Here is a 20405-nt window from a genome sequence, read left to right as displayed (position 1 = left end):
ACTATGGCCTGTGCTTTTCCTTGACAAAGGCAGCATTTGAGCAGGGCCTTCAGACCTGGCCAGCCTGCTCTGGTCTTCATGGCTGGCTCACAGCTGAGCTCCGAGAATGCCCCTCTACAGCATCCAGATTAGCAGGATCTCCTATCATGTGTGAAAGCACCCAGCTCTGGGCCTGGGGTGGGTAGTAGGTGCTCAGTGATTACTTTCTTCCTCCACTCTCTTCCCTTCTCTTTCTCTTCTTTACCCACCTCTTCCTCTGTCTTCCTCCCCCAACAAGGTCACCACTGCCATCTGGAGTCAATCACACATGGCTACAAATCCCACCTCCACCACTTACTGGCTCCATGATTTTGAACGGTGACTTCACCTCTGAAAGCCCCAGTTTCCTCAGCTGTAAAAGGGAGGGAAAAATACTTCTGATGCTGCCAAGTTGTTAAGAGAATGATGTAGATCACACGTGCAAAGCAGCCGTGCTGGTGCCCCATGCGGAGTGAGCACAGTGATCCTTGCATTACTGTTTTTCCTATGCCACCTTCCATCGACTTTGAGGTGCATCCTGATTTCAGAGATGTTAAGATGTTAGAATAGATGAAATAAAGCCTCTTCAAACCAGGAAGACCCCAGAGATCATGGGCTTCTAGCCTTTTATTGAAGGGATACTGGGGCCTACGCAGATTAAGTCACGTGCCCAGGGTCTCCTGGATTGCCTGACCCCTGGCCCAGTGAACTTCCCGCCATGCCCGCCTGAGCACATTTTCTGGTTTGTATTACAGCATATGTGGGGACTGACATCCATGGTCTGCTTTATTTCATTTTCTTAAAGGAACCTGCAACCTCCTCCCCCTGCTGAAGAATGTGATCCATGGCCAGGAGCCACAGGTCTATTAAGGAAGAAGGGGTGGCTCCTGGAAGCCCACCCAGTTTCTTAGTACTTTTCTTTCCTGCCTTCGAGGATATAACTGGAGAGGGGCTCCTTGGACACCTCTGGGTTGGGTGCTGCTCTGGTGGGGTCTCCATATCCGGGACTGGCTGGGTGGAAATCCAGCATTTGCCACCTGTTCAGGCTGACTCTGGATGCTCCCGACAGGATGGCTGGTTGCCCTGGTTTTGGGCTGAGGACTTAGACATGGCCTTGCAGGGAGAAAAGGCTTATGCCCAGCCATGGAGACCACGGGCACCTGGGACAGCATTTGTCTGGGATTGTAGGTGGGTGACTTCCCTTCCCACTGACCCTGTGGATGTCCTGCCTCTGTCTCTTAAATAATAGACTAATGGGCAGGACTCTGGAGCTTGTGTGTGCTGAAGCACAGACCTGCCTGTGTCACATACATCATTATCTCTGTGTCTGGCTCTTCCGTGTCTTCTCATTCCTTCTCCTGCTCTTGTATCCTCGGAAGGTTGCGCCACATAGCCCATTTCTCCTCACAGTCTCTCCCTCCTGCTCTTGCCCTGTTTTACTGACAGTTTCCGAGGAGGCCTGGACGTGACCCACGGACAGACGGGGGTGGAATCCGTGTACACGGTATTCCGGGACAGGGAGATCATGTTTCACGTCTCCACAAAGCTGCCGTTCACCGAGGGAGATGCCCAGCAGGTAACCTGGCTCAGGAGGGCTTTGGGTGTGTGGGGCTTGTGAGGTGAAAGCCTGCTTCTGGTCTTCGGTAGTTGAGGGGCTGCAGCCCCCTCCATCTTTTCATGATCCGGAGGCCAGTCTGTTCCATTAAGTTATCTCACCCAGGTGGCTCAGTGTGGTTAGAAGACTGTGTCCCAGTTGATTAGGGGCAGAGCTGGGAGCAGAGTCCAAGTGCCCTGCTGGAGCACACTCAAGCTCCAGCAGTGCTCATGTAGGGTGGTGGTGAGGGGGACATGATGGAATTTGCAGAGAGCAGCTTGACGCCAGCTCTGCTCTCAAGGATATGTGACCCCCGACAAGCTGGTTAACCCGGTGGCCTCATGTTCCTCATGAGTCAGAGGATTGTTGTAGGCATCACCTAAGGTTCTGACTGTAGGGCTCAGTACAGTGGCTGGTTGGTGGCAGGCTTCTCTCCTGCCTCAGCAATAGGCGGCAGGCCCCCCAACAGTGATCATTGCCCCAGACATAGCCCCGCCTCCTAGCCTTTCTAGTTTGCTTGGCCTCATCTCTCACCACACCTGCTCGTGGGCAGAAATTTGGCCTTTATCACAAGCAGGGAACCTGGGTGAGACCCCTGCATCCAGCATTTTCTGCCCTCCCTCATTTGCTGCTTCTGAGAGTGGCGTGTCCCCAGGGTGGCCTGGCTCTTCTCTCCGTGAGCCCTGAGACCAGCAGCAGAGGCCTGGCTGTTGCACCATCTGCCCCCTCCCACTCTTTGTGCTGTTTCAGTCTCTAGGAAACTCAGAAAGGAAGGTAGGCTCTCCACCAGACTCTGACCCATTCCTCTCTGAGCAGAGATCTGAGGAGGGAGCACAGATGTAATACTGTAAACATAGTGCCTGGCTTCTTAGGGAAAAAGGAAATTGGCAAATGAGACTGTGATTTGGCTCTAAAATAACCACTGAATGTTCCAGAAACAAATGGGAGCAGGATTCCTTTTGAATCTAAAGTAGGTTTTCTCCCCACATCTCACTTTCGTCTCTATCCCTCATAGCCTCCTTGCCCTATGCCCCAGCCTGGGGCTCTCTTTCAGTCTCCCTTGTAGTCAGTGGGAAGTACACAGGGCTTGGCTCTCTGCAAAAGACTGAATAAATATTAATTTTCTCCTCCCAAGAAAGGGGAGGAAGAGGGGGATAACTTTTACAGTTTGTGTAAAAGCACCCAGCATGGGGCTCAATCTGTATAGCAGTGCTCTGGAAATAGGACTGATGTGAAACATAGGGCCTGCATGCCTTAGGTGCCTAATAAAGGAACAAATCTGAAGGTGAGCACCCAGCCAGAGCTCCATGTACAGGAGGGCCCCAGGATTGGAAGTCCTGTGTATGAATACAGCACAGCATGGGTCCTGATGCACCATGGTAGGTGCTTGGTGATCCAGATCACCTGTGAAAGCACCTGGCCCAGTTTGGGACACAGAATCAGGCTTGGGTTTCTCTCCTGTGACCTCTGCCAAGCCAAGTTGCCCTCCTTCTCTGAGTGTGGTTCTCCTTCACTCTGGTGTAGAATCATCTGCCCGCTCATCTGGCTTATCCACATTTCCATCAAGCTCTGCCCACCCCCTACTCCCATCTCCTTTTCCAGGAAGCCTTCTCAGATTAGCACCAGGCCTCTGATTTTACTCTCCTCTCTGCCCCCAAAGGGCCAGACACTTCGTGTGGGGCAGCTGATTTAGCACATGCTGGCTGGTGCCTTTCTTTCTGTTCTCAGGTAGCTTCACCTGTGTTTGTGTCTCTTCTGGATCCATTACTGGCTTTACCAGGGCAAAACCTGTCCCTCACCTTTTAACTCTTCTCCCTGAGTCCTGAGTCAGGGCTCTGCATGCTATAGAGCTTGGTAATGTGCTCGCTAGCCTCTACCTAACATATTAAGTGTCTTCCCCATGTTTTTCTTTTTGATGGTTTCTAAAGCCTGAGGAAAACTCCCTTGAAGGGCTAGGTCTCAGAGTTTCAGGATAGAATAAAGATAGAATTATGAGAAATTTCCTGCACAGATCTGTTCTGTTTTCAGGATGTTCCTAGCTGGCTTATAACAATGGCCCACTTTCTGTTTAGCTCCAGAGAAAGAGACACATTGGGAATGACATTGTGGCCATCATCTTCCAAGAAGAAAACACACCATTTGTCCCTGATATGATTGCTTCCAACTTCTTACATGCCTACATCGTTGTGCAGGCCGAGAACTCAGGCACAGAGACCCCGTCCTACAAGGTGAGGAAAACGATTCGGTGGGGGAAGTGGTAGGCCCAGGCATCTCTCCACACATTCTGGATTTAGTAATGTCAGGGACCACTAGTGCTCGGTGGCTCCTCAGGTCATTCTCCAAGATGGTGCTCCTAGTGTTGGTGTGACCAATGTTCTGAAGGCCCAAGTTCTGGGATTTGGGACCTGGACTCTTGTTGGAAGGTACCTTCTGAAGTCATCTCATCTTTCTGGCTGCCTCCAGGTTCAGCAGCATCTGACTCAAGGATTGAGAAACTCCTGGTGCCTCTGTTTGGAATCTGGTGATGCCATTGGCTGGACTAAGGCAGAGCCAGGGGAGAGCAATAAAAGAAGAGAAGGGGGTGGGTGGCGGGGGGACTGCTAGGACCTCGAGAGGAAGAAGGGTGGTAACAAAGGGAAAAAATGTAAAAGAAATGGTGGTGGTGAGAACTCTGGAGGGGAGGGGGCCCGGTAGGCCCTGGCCTGGAGTGCGTCCTACTGGTTTAGCTGTTCTGGAAGAAATGATAGATCTTTAATTTGAAGACTCCCACAGAGTGGGGTTGCAAGCAGCTGAGTCCAAGCCTCCAGATCAGTAAGTTGTCTTCCAGAATGGCTCAGTGTCCTCCCTAATGCAGAAAAACCCCAGCAGCTCTCACCTGGCCTGTTCCTGATGGTGGTACCATCAGCCTTTTCTTTCTCTTCTCTGTAGGAAACAGTTCTGATCTCTTGTGCAACAGCTTCTCCCTATCTCAGTGGTGTTGGGGGGTGTGGGATCCAAGGGAGATAGACTGAGGCAGGGTCTTTTAGGTGGGTTAGTCTTTGAATCCCTTGTGGATATATGCAAAATGTTGATATGCAAACTTGTTTATGCATAAAATGGTGAGTTTATGTGATACTTTGTGTTTTAGGGGGAGAAAAACCGAAGCTCAAATTCTCAGAGGGCCCCTCTGCTCCTCACAGTGTTAGGAACCACCAGTCTAACAGGGAAATGAGCCTGTCATTGCTAATGAGAAATTGGGAGACCTGAAAATGTCATAACTTGGGCCAGTGCTGGTTCTAAGGACTCCTGAAGCCCTAATGCTTCCTGAAGTATCAACTTTGCTTGAAAATTTAGGAAGAGAAAATGATGCATGTAATCATCATATCAGTAGAAATCCACACATTTTAAATGCCTAATTCACGTCAACTTTAAAATTAAATATGGGACTACAAACAAAACCCCGCACTCTATGCTGTGAGGCAAGCTGATTCTTTCATATTCAGACAGTCACATTCATGCTCCTCTGTCACTGAGCAATTTCAGCCAAAAAGTTGGAAGAGCCATGGCTTGGGCATTTCCTTGATGACCCACCTTCCTAGACCAAAATGGGCACTCACTTAAAACAGCTGCTTGAGTTGTCGATGGAAGCAAGTTTATTCATTCAGTGCCTCCTGTATGCCAGGCAATGTGCGAGGGGTGGGGCCTGTGGAGGTGACATAGGGAACCAGCCTCCGAGGAGGGAGAGAGGACCATTTAGTGGTTTAGCCGTTGGACCACTCAGACAGCCCACTGGCTGTTTTCACATCTGGTCGAGGCTGAGAGCCACTGAGTGGGAGCTTTGAGGTAAAGCTGTGTGGTGGGAGGACCCTGGCAGGCAGTCATGTGCAAACGTGTGGCTTGTCTGCTGGGCCTCTGAGGCAGAATGGGGCCTCTGAGGCAGAATGGGGCCTCCTGACGTGTAGTATTGGTTTTTCTATCCCAATAGGAAATGGACCTCAGCTAACTGGCTTCTCTACTCTCCCAAGAGCTTTGTAGAGTGAGAAATACAGAAGTCCCAAAAAAGTAGCACCTCACCTCAAGCTTTGATGCTAGAAGTCTTTACCAAGTCTTCCCAGCCCTAGCCCATGTTCTGGGGCAAAGCACTATTTTCAGAGAGGATGGCAGTAGCAGAGAAGCAGGGCCCACAGGAAGAGCCAGACGGTCCCAAGGCTGTGGGACTGTGTGGTCCGCCTGCCGGGCAAACAGCCAGGCCAGAAAGGCAAGATCTGCGAGTGGGGGCCAGGGGTGCACAGTGCAGGGAGGCTAGCCTTCCAAGGCACTCCCTTAAGCTCTGTCCTTTCACGTTCCCAGTAGCACCACAGGTGCTCAGAAGACAGAGGAGGACCTGATCCAGTTCCTCAGAGGATTCAGGGTGAAATGAGACCTTCACTGACCTCTACAGACTCAGAGGCTGTGGCAGAAGAGGCTGAGATATGCCCAGGAGCCCCCACTGGGGAGGAAAAACAGGAAAGAAGAAGAAAGGGGGAGAGGACAGGGCAGGAATGTGTAGGAAAGGCCCCCAGACCAAGAGGCTCAGGAGCTGGGGGTTCTGGCCCTGGCCCTGCCTCTGACTGCTGTGTGGCCTTGGGCCAGTTTCTTCCTTCTCTGGACCTCAGCTTCCATTTGTGTGAAATGAGGAAGTTGGACTTGACAGCCTCTGGGTTCTTCCAGCCATGACGTACTGCAGGTGGGAAAGCGGAGCTGGGGCAGGGGTATTGAGGAAGAGGGGAGCGATGTGTGTGTATGTGTGTGAGGGAGAGATTAGGAAGTGATTTAGAGGAACTCTGTAATAGTTTAGGTGTCCTTTATCAGGCAGGTCAGCAGGGAAAGTAAAAAACCCAAAGCACCAGGTAGTAGGTTACCCCTCTTCAGGGACTGGCTCCCTACCAGGCACTGTGCTGGGCCCTTAGAAGCATAGTCTTCTTGAGTCTTCCCTAGACCCTGGTCAGGCAGGGTCTCTCGTTAGCCCTATTTTACAGGAAGGAAATTGAGGCTCAGAGCTTAAGTTACTTAAGGTCCCAGGCCACAGAGCCCAGAAGGGGTGGAGCCAGAATCTCTGTCCAGGTCCACCTGTGGTCGGTATCACTGAGCCGTCCCAGCAGGTGGGAACTTGGCTCTAAAATCCAGGTGTACATAAAATATTACATCAGGTTATTTTTCAGACATGAATTTTGTCCCCTGCCAGATTGGAAGGGAACTCCAGCTGAACCATCACCCAGAGCCCCTCCTCTTCCTGTCTGAGGCCACCCTGCCCCTGATTCCTGAAATTCTGCAGAGGTGTTGGGAACCCAGTGCGAAGCACACAGCACTGGGGAGGCCCCTTCCCCTCACTGCTGATCTGGTGCTTGAGCACCTGGCTCAGTTCTCTAAGGCTTCTAGGCCATTCTTGGCTGTGGCATCTCAGGTTTGGAGTGCTTGGAGGCTCCCCACCTCCCTGGCATATCCTTTTATTCTCTTGCCCCAAGCCCCAAGCCTGCTCCTGTGTTCAGGCCTCTTCCTCAGCCCTGCCCTGCCCCCTGCTGGGAGGCCTGCAGTGAACTTAGAAAACTGGGAGGTGGGGTTGTGTTCTGGCATCTTCTGCTGCTGGCCCGGCAACCCACTTGTCCTCGAGAGGAGGGAGCTGCGAAGAACTGGCACTGCGTTGGAAAGGGGTCAGGAGAGGGAACACTGTGGGAATAGAAGATACATGACTGTCACCAGGAAGGATCCTGTCCTCTGCTTTCCTGACATGGCCTCTGTGGTGGGCTCATCTGGTTGGGAGACTCAGTGGGTGGGAGGGCATGTCTGAAGCTCCTTACCTGGTTAGCACAGACCGCTGTAGTGCAAGCCAGAGAAGGAGGGCCACTGGGCTGGCAAGAGGGCAGAGGCCTGAGCTCTGGCCTCCTCCCAGGTTCCTTCCTACCAGCCCTCCGCAGATTCCTGTGTGCAGTGGGTGGTGGTGGTGGGGCTGTTTGGCAGCTAGAACCAGCCAGAAATCTTGTCAGCTGAACACATACCATTTCCTAATTCTGGGCATGTAGACAGCCTTGAGCTTGGGGAGAGAAAGCCGCACTGACCAGCTCTCTCCCACTGTTTCCTCCCAGACCCTGGCAGGACCTTCCCTTGGCCTGGTTCCGAGCTGCCTGCTTGCCCGGTCTGGCAGACTGTCTGCATCTGCCCTACTTCACAGGCCAGGGAGGCTGGCAGCAGGCCAGGGCCAGGCTCACGTCAGTGGCCGCCTAGGGAAGGGAGAGGGCACAGTCTCCAGAGAGGTCTGTGGTCTCGTGGGTTGAGAACAGGTGAAACCAGGGCACCTCCACACGGGGACAGCAGCCGGACTTGTGGGGTCTGTCCTGAGCCTGGGAGGCCCCCACACAGAGCACCTGGGTGCTCTCACTCTGTTAGCTTGTGCTTTCCCAGGCTGGCCAGCCGTGTACACCCACCCGGAGCCTGGGTCGCCCTGTGCAAAGCAGCTTCATGTCCTCTCACCCACAGCCTGGGCTCAGCCTGGGCTCTGGTGCTCTGTTAGTTCAAGCCTCACCTGGATGGTCTGAGCCTATGCTTGGGGCCAGGGCTCCTGAACATGAGTCCACCAACCACACAAAAGCTCTGAGGAGCATTTAACAGTTGCAGATTCCTGGGCTCCACCTCAGAGCTTATGATTCAGTAGGTTTGGGGGTAGAGCCCATGCAGTCGGGATTTATTTTTGAAACCCTTGAAGTGATTCTGATGTGTGGCCACATTTGGGAGTCAGTGTTGTGGGAAACAAACCCCAGGGCAGGGGCAGGGTCAGGAGGTCTGGATTCTCTGACCATCTCTGTGGCTAATCACCTGTGTGCTTGTGGGGAGATGGCTCTAAGTCTCTGGGCACGTGCTCATCAGTAAAACAGGGCTAACAGTGCTCACTTGGCCTTCTCCATGGTCTGAATATCCAGTCACATGAAGCCCCCTGGGCACTTGCATAGCAGTAAGAAGTCGGGTCCTACGTCCAGTCATCTTGCCACACTGATTTCTGGCCTCCAGGAATGCAGCAGAGAGCAGTAGATAGCTTTGTGCGGTGTAGCCCCACTTCCAGCAAGGTGGCCCTGCTGGTGGTAATGGCTCACAGGAGCCTCGTATTTACATTCTGGGGAGGGGAAGAGATCTGCTGTGAGCGGTGGGCATCGCTTGGGCCAGGGCTTGGGGTGCGTTATCCCCAGCTTGGACCCCTCTCCCTACCTTGGCCCACACCAAGACCCTGTTTCAGGTCTCAGTCACTGCACGGGAAGATGTACCCGCCTTTGGCCCACCTCTGCCCAGCCCTCCTGTTTTCCAGAAGGTAAGAAATTCTCCTTTCCATTCTTACAGAAGACTCCAGGTTTCAGTGTCTGAGTGAAGTGGCTGGAGTGGGCGAGAAGCACCTTGGCAGGCTTGGGAGAATCTCCTTACCCGGGGTCTTCTCCACCTCCTCGTGCTGCCCGTCTGGCCCAGTACAGCACCCTCTGTCAGAGCGTTTGCCTCTGGGGTTGTCTTTCTGCTAGAAGAGAGTTTTGTACTTATGCCTCCATCTGAGGAGCCTCAGACAAGAATTGCCTCCTGTCACAGAAACGGTGTGTGGGGGGTTGACTTCCCAGCAACGGGACAGGCGGTTTCCACCAGGAGGCATCTTACCAGGTGGTCCTGGTCTGGGCTAGAAAGTGACCAAAAGTCAGAAGGGGACCTCGTAGGGGCCCTCCCCAGGTGCCCCGTTCTGCTTTCCTGTTACTGTGGCTGAAAGCCCATTTGGCGACAGCTGGGCTGGGAGCATCCCAGAGCTTCTCGTCTGTTCTAGGGCCCAGAGTTCAGGGAGTTCCTGCTCACCAAGCTCACCAACGCAGAGAACGCCTGCTGCAAGTCAGACAAGTTTGCGAAGCTGGAGGTGAGAGTTCTGTTTTTGGAAGTCTTCCTGCTACCTTCCCGGCTGCATGTTATCCAGCCTCTCCTGGGGGTCTGTTCCTGGGGGCTGCTTTAGGGGAGGAGCACTGTCTTTGCCCACCCCTCTGAGCTTTCTTCAGCCCTGTGTTGATAGAGGAACTCTTTCTTCTTGTGGAAACTCCAGCCAAACTTTAGGCCTGGCCAACCATTTGCCGGTCATTTATTGAGCACCTGCTGTGTGTGGAGACACAGTTTCTGTCTTCCAGAGGTTTTAGACTGGAGGAGGAGCCATTACTTAAGACACAGTTTCTGTCTTCCAGAGGTTTTGGACTGGAGGAGGAGCCAGGTTTTGGCTGGGGAGGAGCCATTACTTAAGAGACAAACATGGCACAGTGTGGGCACTTGGCCACGATGGAGGCCAGCATGGGGGCTATGACCACTTCTGCCCATGTAGAACAGGGGTGTGCTCAGAAAGGGCTTCTCTGAGGAGGTGGCCCTTGGGCTGCTGAATCTAGATATTTGATGAGCCTTTTGCCAGGAGGAAAGATTGGGGAGAGTTATTCCAGGCATGGAAAACAGCATAGGCATAGCCAGACAGATCAGAGCATGACTTTTGAGGGAGCCCCAGAGGGTTTTGACATGGCCTGAGAGAAGGACTCATGTGGGGGGTGGGTGGAGACTCCGCTGGAGGTGTGGTTGGGGGCAGGTCAGGAAGGGCTTTGAACTCAAGAGGTGAGGTGCTAATAAAGTACTTAGGAGAGTGGTGGTTTGCTTTGTATGTTAGATTACTCTGGTGTTGATGAGAAGGACAGATCCCTATGGAGGAGGGCAGGAAAGGTGGCAGGCTGGAAGCTTTTACAAGAGTCTAGGGCAGATGATAACAGCTTGCTTGTAAGCGATGACTCTTCACTGGCATAGGGGCCATTGAGAAAGGAAGTCTGTTAGGATCTGCTGACCTGGAGGGGCCTGCAAGGGCTGCTGCAGGGCTAGTGCTGGAGTGTGTGAATGGTGCCCCCTGGACATTGTATGCATGGCCCTGGCCCACCATCTGGATGGAGAGGAGCTGGGTGTAGGGCTGTGGAGCTTGAGGTGGAGATCTGAGCTGGGAGTCAGGGTAGAGCCATGGGATGGCCCAAGGAGAAAGGGTAGGGGAAGAGAGCAGAGGCCACAGAGCTTTATTGCTAACCGCAGTATTTGTGAGCATGGAACCCAGTGAGGCCTCAGGTCCACACTGTCACAGGGATGCTATTGGTTAGGTGTTGGGAGCCCCCCGGGAGAGGGCACATCTCTGTCCTCTATGCCAGCTCCGTAATCCCTACCCTCTTTTCTTTCAGGACCGGACGCGGGCCGCCCTGCTGGACAACCTCCATGATGAGCTTCACACCCACACGCAGGCTATGCTGGGACTGGGCCCTGAAGAGGACAAGTTTGAGAATGGAGGCCATGGAGGATTCCTGGAGTCGTTTAAGGTATAGGCCCAGGAGTGGGCTGGCATGGCGCATGATGGGGGAGAGGCAGGATGCAAGGCAAGAGCTACAAGGTGCATGTGGTCCTGCCCCCAGAGCCCAGGTGCCAGTATGGCAGGGTTGGCAGAGGATGGGGACCTCAGGAAGCATGAGTGGTCGGAGCAGCCAGCAGCATCTCTGGCATCCTCCACATCCTTCCTTGATTCAGATCATCTCCTCCTGGCCCAGGAGTCTGAGAAGCAGGGACGGGAGAGGGCTGGGAGCAGGAGGGGAGCCAGTACAGACGAACTGCTTCCTTCTGTGTCAGGATGAGGAGCTCAGGGCCGGAAAACAAGAGCGGGGACACAGCTTTTGGGGTCTTTAGCAGCCAGCGTGTGATACTGCAGTGAGTTTTTCCAACTGGCAGGGCATTGGAGGACCTGGCCAGGGCCAGTGGGCTAGTAACAGGCAAGTAACTCCCTGTAGACCTTGCAAAAGGAAAAACTTTCTAACCATAACAACTGCTAAAAGAAGTAGTGAGCTCTGTGTTCTTAGAAGTATTCAAGTAGAGCTTGGACAGCCACTGAGCCGGCTTGAGTTGCAAGAGGTTTATTCTCACGCACTTGCTGAGTTTTCTGTGGTCCACACAGTGCTGATGTCCAGCATCTAGCTTGATCTGTGCAGGTGCTGTTCTGTGCAGCTGTTCTGTGCAGTCAGCCGGGCAGCTCTTGTTATTCTCACTCACACACAAAGGGACAGGCCCAGGGAGGCCTCAGCACTGTTCAAAACCTTACACCTACTCAGAGAAACAAACTTAGGTTTTCTGGTTCTTAGGTTAACATTCTGCCGGACTGCCCGCTGCAGAATGATTGGTAAAATACAGTGTGTGTGGGGTCAGGGTTAGCCCTGTCTGTGCTGCACTCGCAGCTTGGTGCGATCCTGGGCACAGTAACGTTTCTGAGCTACAGTGTTTTCCTCAACAACACAGGGATGATAAATTGGACCTCTGGAGTTGCTGAAGGAGTTCACCAAAATAATACCTGATGCTTAGTAATGTGCACACTGCCTGGAATACAGTAAATGCTCAGTGAGAGCGGCAGCTGTTGGTGGTGGGTAGGGTGGAAGCCCCACACGCACTGTGCCATCTCAGGGCGCACCGCACCTTCTGTGCCCTGTGAAGGAGGCTGTTATGATGGGGATAATAATTCATTCCTGACTTTATGAATTATGGGTATCATTTTACATGTGAGGAAATTGAGGCTCAAAGAGACAAAGTAAATTGACGCCGAATCTGCTGGGCTGCAGAGCCTGTGTTCTATCCAATCCTGCCTCTGGTTCCTGCCCCAGTGAAGATTCCACCCATGCTAGCCTGGCCTGGGCAAGCCTGGGGTCTGTCCCTGGCCACCGGGGTAGACCACAGCGGTCAGGGCCTGGCTCTGCTGGCCCCAGGCAGGACAGCCACTGGGATTCCTCAAAGAGGCAGGGGAGGCGGGAGGAGCCGAGCCACTGGCCCAGGTGCTGGGAGACTCCAGGCGTCTGTTTCAGGTCCAGAGGACAGCGACTGCCAGGGTGAAATGGGAGAAGGTGGGGAGGGAAGGGGCCGGAGGGAGAAGAAGGTCTGGGGGGACAGAGGGCACCAGGTCAGCTAGCCCCTGGGAAGGGGACAAGCTGTGCGGCTCCCCCCTGCACCACATGAAGCCTATCCCAGTGCTCCCGCATGCCGCGGGAAATGTTATCTAGCCACAGTGTCAGCTGTGGGGGACCAGCTCACATAACGTGAAAGTTTGCAGAGTTTAATGGAGTGTGTGTTGCTTCCACTTTTGCAAGTTTCTATATTTTGAAGTTCACCATTGGTTTTTTCCAAGTTTCAATTGTTTTTTGGAACCTGGGAAAGCCGGTAGGCTGTGGCCACTGCCTATAGTGCCCAGGGAGAAAACAGCCCAGCAGCTTCATGCGGGCCGTGGGGCTTGCGGGAGGATGGCCTGAGGCCTTTTGTCTGGCCCCCTGCCTCTGGAGGAAAAGCGCTCAATCTGCCTTTGACTCCGGTGGCTCTGACTGAAGGGGTTTCTAGAGAGGAGAGGCTTCAAGACTTCATCGCGACTCATCTTTGATCCAATAGTCCAGAGCCTTTTTCTTTTCAGCCCTTAAGCCTTCTGTCTTTGTGGGCTGAAGACAGATCTGCTTGTGCATTCTGCTTCCACTCCTGTCCCTGAGGTAGCACTTCTGGGAGTGCGGGAGCGGCTGTCAGGGTGGTCACACAGTAAGCCTTGAGAGCTCTCCTCGTCATGATGAGCTTCACCGAGTCGAGTCGGGAGCATCAGCACTTTTGCCCTGTCCCTCCCGCCATTACCCTCTCGGGTCCCAGGCTGTGGAGGCCAAAGCTGGGGGCAGGCCAGGTGCAGCAGCATGGAGCCCGGTGGCCCCGGGGGTTTCTGATGTCTGGGCTGTGCCTGTGGCCAGGGCTGTGGTCTGATCCAGCTCAGGAAACCACCTCTCATTTTGATGTTTCTTCATGCACCCCTAGGGTGGTGCTGTGGTGTCAGAATTACTAGTATTCCTCAGGGAGCTTCTCACCCAGACCTCTGTGGGACTCCTCTTGAAAGAAGAGGTGCATGAAATGATTCCAGAAAGAAGTGTTGCATGTTTGATGCCCTTCTGGTCAAAGGTCTCATCTCACATGGAAACAGTTGAGAATTCCCAGGGCTAACCACAGTCTCCACCGCCTATCTCCTTGCCTCTTGGGACCGTCCTTCCCTCTCCCAGGAAGCAGACCCATCACTGCCCTAGAGCGAGCTTCTCAGAACCTCCCACCGCACAGGATAGTTCTCCCTTCTTACCTCGATTCCACGGGCTGTAATTTAAGCTTTCCTTCCGTGAGAAACAGAACAGTTGGTTTATGGATGTCCAGACCTGCTTCTCAAACCAAGTGCTCAGAGATAGTCTCAGAAATCTGCCAGTTCTACCAACACTTAAAAATTTTGCATTTTCACTTAGATGATAATCTAAAAATATACGTATTTCCAATTATAGAGACTAAACTTTTGCAGTGAAACTCACAATGAAAAGCATTTCTGTGGAATAAGTAGGTATCTTGAAAATGCAGTCCCTACGCCTGCTGCTGTGGGGGTCTGTGGAGGTATTCTTGGTCTTGCAAGAATATCTTCCTTTATAAAAGACCTATGCATTTTTCACCTTTGAAAAATATTGATCCCCAGACGATTGTTCTCACATGCTGTTCTCAGCTGCTACCAGCTGTTGATGAAATTTGTATTGGTCTGTAATCAAATGAAAAGAAAAAGTAACACCATTTGATATAGCTCTGTGATATGTATGCAAAGCACACGGGAGCCACATTTTGAGAAACAGGGAGCTAGCCCAGCCCTCCATGAAGCTCTTCATGCAGAAGGGGGATTGGAGGACCAGGGGGAAGAGGCCCAGTGGCAGAGTGGGGACCACAGCCAGCAGGGACAACTGCAGGTGAATTTCTCCGGGAACTTTGAGGCGTGGTGACAGCTAATGCACCGGTGTACTGTGACCCCTAGTGGCAGGAGAGGAGCACCAGGCAAAGTACCTGCCAGTAGGGCTGCCTGGGTGGCTCATGGTTGGAGCCTGGTCTATGGAGATGTGGAGGGTATTTCCCTTTCCTGTCAACCTCCATCCTTTGTTTGCCCTGGTAAGGGGACAGAGGCCTGGTTCCAGTCCTCAGGGTACCTCAGGACACCTCCTGATGAGGAATGATCTCAGGAGGCAGGCAGTTAGCATCCCTCTCCCCAGGCAGCCCTCCCTCTACTGCCTGCCTGTGCAGATAGGCACGCCCCCCTTAGTACTCGTGCCTTGCTCTGTCTCCTTAAGTCTGTTGAACTGAAACAACTCACAGGGGCACCTGGGGGCGGGGGGTCTCAGTCAGTTAAGCGTCTGCCTTGGGCTCAGGTTGTGATCCGGGGCTTCCTGCTCAGCTGGGAGTCTATTCTTCCTCTCCCTCGGTCCCTCCCCCCAGTTCATGGGTGAGCATGTACTCTCCCTCTCTCTCAAATAAATAAATAAAAATAAATTTTAAAAAATACGTTTTTTTAATTTGGGGCACCTGGGTGGCTCAGTGGTTGAGTACCTGCCTTTGGCTCAGGGTGTGATCCCAGAGTCCTGGAATCAAGTCCTATTCAGGTTCCCCATAGGGAGCCTGCTTCTCCCTCTGCCTGTGTCTCTGCTTGAATGAATAAATAAAATCTTAAAAAAAAACACACAAAATAATTCACAGAACCCATTTGGAAGCATAAGGGAGCACAAACTCATAAGGAAGCAAGGATTGTGGTTGCCCAGGAAAGACATGTCCCCTACATAATGCTAACTGATAGCTCAAATCCCTGCTGGAATGAAGTGATACCCCCTCTTTTTTCTTATCCCTCTCCCTCCAAAGGGGAGCCTGATCAGAGGTTAGCCATGAGCTGAGCTGAGGGCTGGGCGACCATCAGGGCCAAGGAAGGACACTGGAAGCAGAGGTGGTTAGCTGGGAGGAGCACAGACTCAGGACAGTTGTGTCCTCAGACAGTACAAGGACAGCTGGGTAAAATACGGGAATAGACTGGCCTAAGACTGCAAGGCCTAGAGCTGGTAAGACTTCAGCTCAGTGCGTGGGAGACCTCTCCAAAGGTTGAGCAGTGCACCCCTGAACAGGCAGTTTTGCAAGCAGTGAGCAGCCTGTCCCTGGGAAGATGCAAGCAGAGGGGACACTGTCCTTTCTCTGCCCTTCCCCCCTTCCTTGGACTCTTCTGCCCACTTTGAGGTTAGCGTTTTCAGTTCTTCATCAGATTAAAACGTAAAATCCTTTAGACCATATTGCTGGGTTATTTTGTCCAAGTCAAGCTTTAAGGTTTTGAGGCAACCATCGCGTCTCTCACCTGAGAGCAGGGGAGAAAGCTGGCCTGGAGTGAGCAGGTTTCCCACCAGGCATTCAGTGCACGCGGCCTCCTGTTGTCCTCATGCAGGACCATCACCACATTGTGCAGATGAGGAGGCTCTGTGTCAGAGAGGTTCATACGTTGCATTGGGAAGACCAGGAATCAGACCTCTTCCTGTAAGTGTCAGGCAGCAGATGACCACCCTGCATATCCCTGGAATCCCCAACCAGCCCATTGTCTCCTCAGACTTTTCCTGCTGATTCAGACAGCGGCAAGGGCATTTGAGGACACAAGATCCTCCCTCACACCAACCTTGGAGCCTTTTGAGAAGAGGCTGGGGGCCTCTGCTTTCTAATCACCCTTTAATCTACCAACCAGTTCAATTATATGTTCAGTTGGGACCACTTTTTGGGATACTGGGGACCCTTTCATCTAGATTCCAGGGGCCTGAGTTGGAGTCCACCTCCTACCCACGGTATGACCTTGGGCAATCATTTGCCATTTGGGACCTTTTCTCTCAGTGCCTGTCCTGTCTGCATCTCAGGGTTGTTGGGAGTAAGTTCATAATAATGAAGCTCATAGTAGATAGAGCAGAGCCTATCATACCACACCTCATCTTTCTTGGAAAGAGACTATGAGGAATGCATCAGAACATGCACGATTAGCTGACACGTCATTGTTAATGACAGCAGTAGTGGCGGTGGCACCCACAAGGGCACCAGCACAATGTCATGATGCTGAGATTTATGGAGCACTTGACTCACTAGGGAACCTTGCTGTTGATCCAGGGACACCTCAGTGCGGTGCCACACTCTCAGTTCAGTTCCTGCTCTCAGTTTTTGAAAGGGTGTATGACTTAATGTTGTCTCTGGGTGATGGAATGAATAGAATGTGCTGGCTGGAAACTGTTGCTAGGCGATGCCATTCTGTGGTTAGAGACAGGGAGAGATGATGTCCTTCAAGTGGTGTCTTTGACTCACACAGGAGAGGCTCAATGACTTCAGGGACAGGAGGTTGGTGGGCTCTGTGCCTCCTTGCAAAAGTAGCAAGTCTCCAAGGCAGTCATCTTTGCAAATGACCCCCCTTCCTGAATTGGCTTCCTGCATCCATACGCTTGTCCTTCTGAGTTAGTTTTCTGAAGCTTGGTTTCTGAGAACCTTAGCCGGCTCCCACAGTAAGGAAAAGCCGCGAGCCCAGCTAACAAGGAGGCTCAGGGTGACTCATGGCTTAGGGTGGCTCTCAGCATCCAGATTCTGTCCCTTGTCCCCTCAGCAGTCCTGGCTGGTCACCTCTGTCCCGCAGGCTTGATCCCTCACAGCCCCAATGTGGCTCCTTACAGTTCAGGTACAGAATGTCACATCTTTTTTGGCAATCCTTGAGACCACCTTTCCTCCCAGCTGCCAGAAGACATCCTCTCCTGCCCCTGCCCCCCTGGCAGGGGAATAGGTTAGGTGACCTCCTTAAACTGATCATTGTCCTGTGGAGGAAGAGGGGAAATTGGACAAGACAGTGGTGCTGCCACCAAGGAATATGGTGGGGGTGGCATTTTATGTGAGCAACTCATGATATCTCCATTTGTGTATCTTTGCATGCATTAGGATTTATATCTGGATCCTCTGTTCTACCCCCTATTAGCTGTGTGCCCCTGATCAGGTCGCTTATCTTCTCTGAGCCTTAGCTGTGAAATGGGATGGAGGTATTCACACTGTGGGCTTATTGTGAGAATACATCTCAGGCTCTTGACAGAGAGCCTGGCACATCACAAGTCCTCAATAAATGTGGCTACTCTTCTTTTGGCATGCTTCCTGTGTGTCCCTCCCTGCGCTGGAACTGAGACAATGGCAGGAGAGGAGTCAGGGATGTGTCAGACCTGACCCCTATCTCTAAGAAGTATCCACATCAGCTGGGGAAACCAGATGCATTCCTAAAATTAGGACAATGCTAAAAGACCCAGGCCTGTGGGAGTACTCCCTCTGTGTTAACTAGCTGTCCTCACTATGGCCACTGTCCTTGGGTCTGGTTCCAGAACAGCAGAGACCTGCACAGTGGTCGGAGGGAGCAGTCGTCACCTTCCAGGCCAGGCCCCTCTCTGCTTGGAGGCTCAGCAGTCTTGATTTTAGCTGTTCCTATCCATGCACATGTTGACAAGCCCCCGATTGCCCTGGGTGTCCCCTCCTGGACACTTCACTGTTTGCTGGTATGCCCTTTGCTCTCTGGTGGCCCCACATGGGCACAGGGCCCTGTGTGGCCTGAGTGTGCACAAGCCGAGGGCAATGTCCACAGACCCTGCCAGGAGGGTGGGGACATCCAGCGGACTGGGCTGCAGCTCTCAGGTCCCTGTCACTTCTCCCCTCAGAGGGCCATCCGTGTGCGCAGCCACTCCATGGAGACCATGGTGAGCAGCCAGAAGAAGCAGCACAGTGGAGGCATCCCTGGCAGCCTCAGCGGAGGCATCTCGCACAACAGCATGGAGGTCACCAAGACCACCTTCTCGGTGAGCGCCGCAGGCCCTGGGGGGTGCCCAGGTTCCCAGGGGGCCCCTCTAGGCCTGCCAAGGAGGGTACATGCACCCAGGCGTGGGCCAGGGGACCAGAGCAGGACCCTGCCTGTGAAATGGAGCCTCCATCCATCACAGGTATGGCTGGGGCTGGCCCAGAAGAGAAGCCCTCCCTGTCTCCTTCCTGTTTTCTGAGTTCCCTTGATGGCTGGGCTTCCTCCCTGCGGTTCACCCTGCAAAATGATTTCTGTGCCCAGGGGCTTGGGACACGTGAGGTGAGGGGTATCCTTGCTTTGGTATTAATGATCACAGTAGCCACCCCCGGCTTGCTCTGCACCTGGGATGGAGCGCAGTAATTTCACAGACATTATCTCATCTGATTCCTGTAGCAGATGTGTTCTCCATTTCAAATTTGAGGAAAGAGGTGCAGAGAGGTTTAGTAACCTGCCACAGGTCACTTAGCTCAGCTGAAGAGCTGGGATCTGGGTGCGTGTCTCCCTGACTGGGAGTCTTTGCCATGAATCACTGTGTATGCAGTTCCCAAGGAAAGAGCCTGGCATGTCTGTGGGTTTGGGCCTGGCCTGCTTGCACCAGGGATGGCCAGGTAAGGGAACCACACAATTGGTCCATTTAAAAAACAAAATGACTTTGGATTCCTATAATCTAGGATTTTTTTTTTTCTTTTTCAAATAGAATATACCCACATTGATACTAAGGATTAGTATTATAAGTGGTCTTACATAATTCATTGAACTTACCAAATATTTTCATAACTATTGTCTTGTTCTACATAGAAGGTCTGTGAAATGAGCAAGGCAGGACAGTTATCCCCATTCTGTAGATGAGACGGGGGCCCAGAGAGTTTGGGCTCCTTACTCAGGTTTCACAGCACACAAATGGCACAAGTTGGAGCCTGCTTTAGAGGCAGTCTCTAAAGAATGACTGCAGTCTCCCTCAATCTCATGTTCATCCCCCCTGTATGTGGCAGAAACAGAGCCACATTCTTGGCGGGTTGCCTCGGCCTGTGGATGCACGTGGTCTTGGCTCTGCTGCTCATTCTGTTTTGTTATTGAGACACCCAGTGTGGAACCCAATTATTTGTGAGGAATGGATGGAGAGTCCGAACCCTGGGTTCTTGTCCTGCCAGTGATTCGCTGTATGACTGTAGCCCAATCCCCTCACCCTTTGGCTCCTCAGCTTCCTCATCAGGAAGGTGAGAGGTTGGACCAGGTCACCCTCAGGGCTCCCTTAGCTTTGTGGTTCTCAGGCTGTGATCCCCTGAACCATCCTGACTTTTTCAATATGCTGAGCTCTCTTTAGGGTGGCCCTGACCCCTTGTTCTTCTAAGAATTCTGGTGTTTGGTGACCATTACATGGGGCCACAAAGTTTGACTTAAGAACACAGGAGGGCAGCCCGGGTGGCACAGGGGTTTAGTGCTGCCTACAGCTCAGGGTGTGATCCTGGAGACCCGGGATCGAGTCCCACATCAGGCTCCTTGCATGGAGCCTGCTTCTCCCTCTGCCTGTGTCTCTGCCTCTGTGTGTATGTGTGTCTCATGAATAAATAAATAAAATATTAAAAAAAAAAAAAACACAGGAAAACAGGCTGCAAATGGCTGGAATCTGGGGGTCTCAGCTCCTGTTACATGGATCTAGCTTTCCCAGCTGCCTTGCTATTTTCTGGGATCTCTTCCAGACTAGTTGAGGGGTGCAGGAGCTATTTGTAGACCAGAAAGTGGGGGGGGGGTGAAGAGAAGGAGACTGGGGTCTGGAATGGGCTGTGAGCACTCATTTTGTCATTGGCAGCCTCCAGTGGTGGCGGCGGCAGTGGCAAAGAACCAGTCACGGAGCCCCATCAAGCGGCGGTCAGGGCTCTTCCCCCGTCTGCACACAGGTTCTGAAGGCCAAGGCGACAGCCGGACTCGATGGTAACTATGCAGGGCGGGGTTTGTGGGTCCTTCCACCACTGCAGCCGCCAGATGCCCAACCTTGGGGAGTGCTTTGCACAGCCTCAGGAGATAGCTTCCTTCTAACCTTGATCCGCAATTTAGGCACCCGCACATCCC

At 52.7% G+C, this 20405-nt stretch overlaps 1 protein-coding gene across 4 annotated transcripts in view; it reads left to right on the top strand.

The window, feature by feature from the left end:
- Positions 1 to 20405, top strand: part of RAP1GAP2 (RAP1 GTPase activating protein 2) — a 217700-nt gene that overhangs the window by 185492 nt on the left and 11803 nt on the right. For all 4 annotated transcript variants that reach the window (XM_041725283.1, XM_041725286.1, XM_041725285.1 and 1 more), the window contains 7 exons: positions 1465 to 1594; positions 3685 to 3840; positions 8856 to 8927; positions 9420 to 9506; positions 10837 to 10971; positions 18199 to 18336; positions 20146 to 20267. In XM_041725283.1, the coding sequence (XP_041581217.1) occupies positions 1465 to 1594; positions 3685 to 3840; positions 8856 to 8927; positions 9420 to 9506; positions 10837 to 10971; positions 18199 to 18336; positions 20146 to 20267 (840 nt within the window). The remainder of the gene's footprint in view (positions 1 to 1464; positions 1595 to 3684; positions 3841 to 8855; positions 8928 to 9419; positions 9507 to 10836; positions 10972 to 18198; positions 18337 to 20145; positions 20268 to 20405) is intronic.

The sequence above is a fragment of the Vulpes lagopus genome, chromosome 12 (assembly GCF_018345385.1).
Source record: "Vulpes lagopus strain Blue_001 chromosome 12, ASM1834538v1, whole genome shotgun sequence".
Lineage (NCBI taxonomy): Eukaryota > Metazoa > Chordata > Mammalia > Carnivora > Canidae > Vulpes > Vulpes lagopus.
Note: the sequence above shows the minus strand (reverse complement) of the source record. Positions and strands in the feature narration are given on the sequence as shown.